General features: G+C 39.8%; 1 protein-coding gene across 1 annotated transcript in view; it reads left to right on the top strand.

The window, feature by feature from the left end:
- The window catches only part of ctc1 (CTS telomere maintenance complex component 1), a 56189-nt gene that overhangs the window by 20950 nt on the left and 27809 nt on the right, over positions 1–7430 (top strand). Inside the window, exon 8 of the mRNA XM_056449325.1 lies at positions 2262–2485. Within this exon, the coding sequence (XP_056305300.1) occupies positions 2262–2485 (224 nt within the window). The remainder of the gene's footprint in view (positions 1–2261; positions 2486–7430) is intronic.

The raw sequence follows: 7430 nt of genomic DNA on the forward strand, positions 1-7430 counted from the left end.
AAGCTGTTATAATAATAAAAACAATAATAATAATAATAATAATAATAATCAGTGTTTCCTCTAGGATTGTTTCCAGCTGTGGCGGCAGGCCTTTTTTACACACATCTACCAACTAGCTGTGGCGTTATTTCAATGACAAATGTCGTGAGCGCAGTATTAGAAGTCCAGATCGCGTTTATGTAATAGCCTACGAGCATGCGGATCTCTTTACTTGCGTGCAGATTTCCTCTGCTAGTGCACAAAACTTCTTGGACGCCCCCTTAAATATAAGCCGCTTCAAGAGCGCAGATCTTCTTGTGCGCTCTCAAATAAACGCTGCTGAGGTGTGATTTAGTGCATTTATGTAACGAGTATGTCTCCAACATTTATTAGATTGGCTAGGAATATTTATGAATGTCTCCAATAGACCTACAGAGCGACATTAATGCGTCCTGAAGTAAAGTGAAATGGCTATGTGATGTTTTGTAAACAAATTTGGGGAGGAGCACGCGCAGAAGTTTCAGTATCAAATACGTCATTGACAATTATTCTGTTATCCAATCAGTTCTTGACCAAACCCCTATATACTGTATACCAAAGCTGTCTTACCTGCAGCATCTTTCGACTCTAGCATCCCTCCACCACCCCGTCACCTCACCTCTTAAGCATTACAATCCCGGGGGGAGCGTTCTGGGGCCGGGATAGATACTTCACTTGAATCCCAATTCCTCTCTGTTTCCTGATAAGGGGAATAACTCGAGTTTGGGTGTCTTCCCCGAGCTCAGAGCCCTCTCCCCGGACAGCACGCCAAATACGCTTTATTCTGAAACTATTGCAAGTGTGAACTCGTGAAACGTCATGTGTGCTGGCATCATGCCTCACGCACCTGTCAGCCAGTCAGTCAGCACGTCACCTTAAAGGGTTAAACAAATGACGCACAGTACTACTACTGTTACAGAAAAGTTCACACGGTTATAATTACCCTTTAATACGTTTTGGTGCGATTATCAAATAAAAAAAAAACATAGTTTTGAATGAGAAGCTGTAATGTAGCCGTGGCGGGATGAATTTTGGCGTGGCGCCCTGCCATGGAAGAACAAATGTAGCGGAAACCATAATAATAATAATAATAATAAAATAAACTAATTTAGTAGTTTTGTCCTGTTTTCAATCAAAATATTTTAAAAAATCCTAAATCAAGACACATTCTAGACAGATGAAGTAGCAGAGGAAATTATGTTTTGTTTTCTAAAAAACCTCCTCAAAATTAAGTGATTGTTTGCTTAAAACAAGCTGAATTATTTGCTAATGGGGTCAGAAAACTAATCTTAATGAGATATAATCTCAGGCAGAAGTTCGTCTTCGTCTTCTCTTGCCGTTTCTCTTGTCTCTTCTTGATTAAAGATTTTGTAGATATTTGGAAAAAAGGCGAATGAATAAAAACATTGCAACATTTGCATTGCAAGACTAAAGTAACTCTACCACCGCTGCTTTACTGCTGTCATTAACTCTTTCACTGGTGAGTTTTAAAGATTCTATCTGGCCCCGGGAGTGAGTTTTGTTCGGTGATCGTTATTGTAACGCTCACTCTTAATGTTTCCGTGTCATGTTTGTCACGTGACACACCGCAGCCACAATAGCGCTGTATGCCAGACATGTCCCTTTTATTATGCTTTTCCGCTTTGATACAAAATATTCACACGCTTGCTCATCACGTCATCAACTACTCGATATTGCAATTCACAAAAACATGTAAGTGAGTGTATCGTGTTGTTTAAAAGACGTATAAATGATCTACGACGTGAGATGGGCATCACCATGTTTAGTTGCGGCTCATTCATAAAAGCAGAACACGCAGGATTCAGCACGTCAATTCATCAGTTACTCCCAAAATGCACGCAAGCAAGTGTCTGACCAGCTGGGAGAGGAATAGATTTAACTTTATGAATAATACACATCGGCAAATTATATTTGAATGGATTGTTTGACTTCCATAGCCTTTCTTGTGTGTTTTACAAAGTCTAAGTGTCTTGTTTTACTAGTACTTGTGTGTATTTACATGTCCAAAACATAAAATAAGCATTGGGTGGTTAAAAACACTGCATAATGGAGATACACACTTTTGGCTCCTCCCCGTCTTTTGTTTTTCATTTGACTACTACCTTTATAACAATAAATAAGCAGCAAATTAGAAGTTTGAGCTAAAACACATAGTTAACAGTTTAATAATAGTTAGAATTGTACCTTAAAGTAATATGTGAACACATTTCTTTGTTCTTCAGCTTCACAACGTCCACTTCACGTATCAGGCGTCCCCGTTTGCTCCGCGGGTGGTTCTGTGGGCGTGTTTGCGCTCCAGTGTTCAGATCACAGCCTTCAGCCGCCTGTGTTCGGAGCTGCAGGTTTTGGGGCCTCACGGGGCCCTGCAGCGCCTCCTGCTGGAGAGGAATCTGGGGCCGTCGCAGTATCTGTGGCTGTGCTACTGTCAGAAGGCCATCGCAGAAAGGTCAGCACATACACACTGTAATTACTGCATTTACAATGTTACAGTCCGCGCTGCGACCGTTTTTTTACGTATTGTAGAGAGAAACAGAATATTAAATGAAATAACAGTGGGCGTGGCTTGTTTTTTCTACTGTGAGCTGATTGGATGTAGTAAAGTAGGCGTTTCATTCAGAGGACAAGGGCTTGGGGAGAGTTACTACAACCTAACAGACTCCTCCTGCTCACCATTTCTGTTTGATGTCTAATCTGACAGCTGGAGGGGCGTGGTTAAGTGTGTTAGCCACACCCAATTCCTCAGACAGACCTAATCTGAGAATTTAACTCAAAACAAACAGGAAGTGCATTTTCAGATTTTTAATTAAAGATTACAAAGGCAAACTATTATTTTTCCTTGATATCATGCACAGATGAATTGTTCAGCACAAAACTGGCGATGTGACCGAAAAACATCAATATGGTTAGTTTTTATTTCATGTGTACTTTAAGGCCGCTCATACCAAGCATGATAACTGTATAATAAATGGTCAATTTTGGTGGAAGGAGCGTTTGTTACTATAATAAGATTATACAACTTTGTTTTAATTCAACTTTGCTTTAATTTTGATAATGATTATTGCCGCTCAGCATCCGTGTTGTGTTCATCCATTATAAGTTATGCCAGGACTTTTAGGACACACGCCCCCCACCCCCCCTCAGTTTGTCCAATTTTACTCTTGGCACCCCTCCCTCGAGCCAAAGTTATAATGCATGTGCACACATCATTCACATATTACTTGCTGTGTTTAAAGTGCGTAGCATTAACTACATCAAAACCCTAATATACAGCCTACCTGATTCAGTGTGATGAGCCTGTTTCTGTGAGGACAACATGCTAATCTGTGGTCGGATTCCTGACCCAACTAACCGTAAATCTTACACTGTCAGTAAGCGTGAGCCATAGCAAGGCCCACACAGAATCTGCGTGCGCACAATTCCACAGATTTTCCACAGAATTCCGCTGATTTTCCAGAGAATTCCGCTGATTTTCCACAGAATTCCGCTGATTTTCCACAGAATTCCGCAGATTTTCCACAGAATTCCACAGATTTTCTGCAGAATTCTGCAGATTTTACACAGAATTTCGCAGATTTTCCGCGGAATTCCGCCAATTTTCCACAGAATTCCGCCGATTTTCCATAGAATTCCGCTGATTTTTCCACAAAATTCCGCAGAATTATACAGATTTTCCACAGAATTCCACAGATTTTCCGCGGAATTCCACAGATTTTCCACAGGACTCCGCTGATTTTCCACAGAATTCCGCCGATTTTCCACAGAATTCCGCCGATTTTCCACAGAATTCCGCAGATTTTCCGCAGAATTCCACAGATTTTCCACAGAATTCCACAGATTTTCCGCAGAATTCCACAGATTTTCCACAGAATTCCGCAGATTTTCCGCAGAATTCCACAGATTTTCCACAGAATTCCACAGATTTTCCACAGAATTCCACAGATTTTCCACAGAATTCCACAGATTTTCCGCGGAATTCCGCCGATTTTCCACAGAATTCCGCCGATTTTCCACAGAATTCCACAGATTTTCCACAGGATTCCGCAGATTTTCCACAGAATTCCGCCGATTTTCCACAGAATTCCACAGATTTTCTGCAGAATTCCACAGATGTTTAGCCCATCATTAATTCTGTTTATTTAATTGTGTAAATGTGTGTAAACTTATATTTATACAGTTTTTAAATTAATTACAGTAATATTATTGACTAAAAATTAATATGAAAATGTTCATCTGATTTATGTACAATACAGTGTGTACAGTAATATTTTCTGTCTTTTAGTAGAGATATTATATGAGAGACTTGCTTTGTTTACCAAATAAAGAGAATCTAATTGGATTTGCATTTTAAACATTAAATGAAAGTTAAAAAAAGATTATTTTTATTTCACATATTAAGGTTTTAGTTATGAGACTCCCAAAATAATTCAGCAGAAATCCACAGATTTTTACCTAAATTCTCTGCAGAAATAGCAAAAAACCTCCGCAGATTCTGTCTGGCCCTAGCCATAGCATACATTTGATGTACTTGTATACAAGAAATGCTACTCGCAAAGCCAAATTCGCAGAGCCCTGATGGTGTGGTTGAGTCGAACATTGAGTACATAAACATGGGCCACAATACTTTGACCATGTATACAACGATACGCTTTTTAATATGATTAAGACAATACGTCATCTTGAAATTATAAGGTTCTGAATGATTTTGAGATATTGAGCTTCAACGTTTTTTGCATTCCATAGCAAACAGTATATGTGAAACATTTGTGTTTTTTTTAATAAAAAGTCTTAAAATGTAAACAACTATAAAAAAATCCCATAATGTAAATAAGTTGTCATTTAATAAGAATATGTCAGTAACTCAATTTTGACACAAATGTCAGATAGAGCCTTATAATTCTAAGGTGATGAATACTCTGATTAAGAGTCACCATGTAAACAGAGATTTTTGATGACCTTAATCTGACTAAAGTCATCACTAAACTAAACAGAAATGGAGTTAAGACATGTGAAGTATGCAGATATCAGTGGCATTATTGAAGTAAACACAGCAATCAAACTATTACCGTCATGTAGGACTTTTTGCCGCATTTTGTGACAAGATCCACACATGCGGCTGTCAGTAAAGGACCACACACACACACACACATAATGCAGAAGTTTTTCCTTTCTATTCGGCCTGCTGTATTTAATCCCATTAAAACAACACTCTTCCACCAGTCCTTACTTTATATTCCTGTCAAATACCCTAGTTTGTCATGGGGGCATGAATAAAACATTCATCAGTGAAAGTGAAACTACCGAACTGCAGTTAAAATTGAAAAATTAAAGATGAAACATCCAAAATTACATGTGACTGCAGGAAACATGGATAGCCTGGTGACATTTAAAAAGCACTTCACATAACACCTTAATTAGATTATTGTCTTATTCAAATTAAGGCAAATAACCAGGTCCGGATTCACGGGGGGGCCATGGCGGAACTGGCCCACCCAATCAGGAGCTTGGCCCACTCTGGCCCCACATAAGATAACAATGTTTTGCAATGTGTTTCCAAACTGAGAAAGCAGCATATACAGGCTACGATGTGACCGTGAGCTTTAAAAGCATGCCAGGTTTGTTTGTTTGTCGATTAAAGTATTCACTTTTAATCATTTTAAACCATTACAGCTGCATTAGATGAAAGAGAACCTAATTCAGCAGAGCGCAGATTTCTGTACACATCACTCGTCTCGGTGCACATTACCAAACACACTTCCCTTTTATATCATTTCAGGCAGTCGTGATTCATACAATAGAAAGTCTTAAAGGGCACCTATGGTAAAAAATCTACTTTTCAAGCTGTTTGGACAGACATATGTGCATGTATGGTGTATAGACCGTCATATTGGGGTGATATAAGCACACCCAGTGCTTTTTTTCAATTTAACAACATAAAAACGGTGGACCAATTGAAGCTGTTTTCAAATCGACCGCAACTTTACGTAGGAGAGCGGTCCCCCCACCCACCAATATTGATTGACAGGCGCGTCATCATATCCTCAGTTTGTTGATTCACGTCCGCCATTTTCAGCCTGAGTCGAAGCGATATCACTAAAGGAACACGCTAGCTCTATTTTTAGATGCAAGGCTCATTGGGCTCAACACAAGATCAATATTCTCCACATTATCGCTCTAATCGGAATTATTGGTTGTATCTTTAGGTAGGTTTGCAAACATGTGTACTTCTCATTGAGTCTACCTTATACTTCAGCCGTTTGCATTTCTCGCGATCCCAGAAGCTCCCTGTGATCTTAACTAGCATGCGTTTTAGAATTCTAAACATCGGTTTCTATCAGGGTACACTCAAGTCGACGGCTGGGCGCCGCGGACCGCTGCAGAAACCTATGTTTAGAATTCAAAAATGCGTGGCGTGACGATTCGGGACACTTCATGTATCTGCCGCGCTACAGAGAGTGTCTGGTGTGCCGTGTCGCGGCGCATCCGGTGCCTCAGTCAAAGTTAATTCAGTGTGCGTGGTTATTAGTTTCTGTGTACAAGCTCGGCACTTGAAACTAGCACACAGTTGGCTGTAAAACTGTACAAAGACACAAATGATTTTGTACTCTCTGCTTGGTCTGTGTCAGAGTCGTACATGTACAACTGAATGGTGATCCTCTCACTCCTTCTCCGTCTGCCTGTCAGACTCTGTTGCAAACACAGAGCGGGTGAGCTCTTGGCTCCGCCCCCTTGTTACATTGGGTGAGAAGCCGAAACTAATTTACATGTGATGCAACACACCCCTAAATCAGTGAACTGTGGACACGCCCCCAACATGACACTTTCTAACACATTATAATAAAAACAATCTGAACTGTGTGTTAAACTGAACCTAAACTGGCACACTCAGAACAACCAGAATATAATATTCAATCATAAAAAAAGAGGTCAACTATGTGCCCTTTAAAGAGTACAAGCAGTTCAGCAGCACTGAGTAGGATAATCGGGAGATGTATTGGGCCCGCTTAAACATTATAGCATGTTTCTCATGGAAAGAGCAAATACTAAGTTCACTATCTGTTAATGACGCACAGAAATGGACAAATCACAGGCAGTTTCGGTAGTGAAGTTGTGAACACGTGTGCAAAGCACTTAGTTGCAGTTTGTGTCAAAAACATCAATATTTAGATATGTTCAATTCAGTTCCCCTTTATTTGTATAGCACTTTTACAATGTGGATTGTGTCAAAGCAGCTTCACATAGAAGATCATAGTAAAATGAATCAGTGTAGTTCATATCCACACATGATCTTGCTTTCTCTTCGCTCTCTCTAAACGTGCTCTCTTCTCTTGACGCACACTGCTGCGTGTATAAACAATATCAAGATGTTAGTAACAACTCATTTCAATATCACT

Source organism: Danio aesculapii, chromosome 23 (genome assembly GCF_903798145.1).
Source record: "Danio aesculapii chromosome 23, fDanAes4.1, whole genome shotgun sequence".
Classification (NCBI taxonomy): Eukaryota; Metazoa; Chordata; class Actinopteri; order Cypriniformes; family Danionidae; genus Danio; species Danio aesculapii.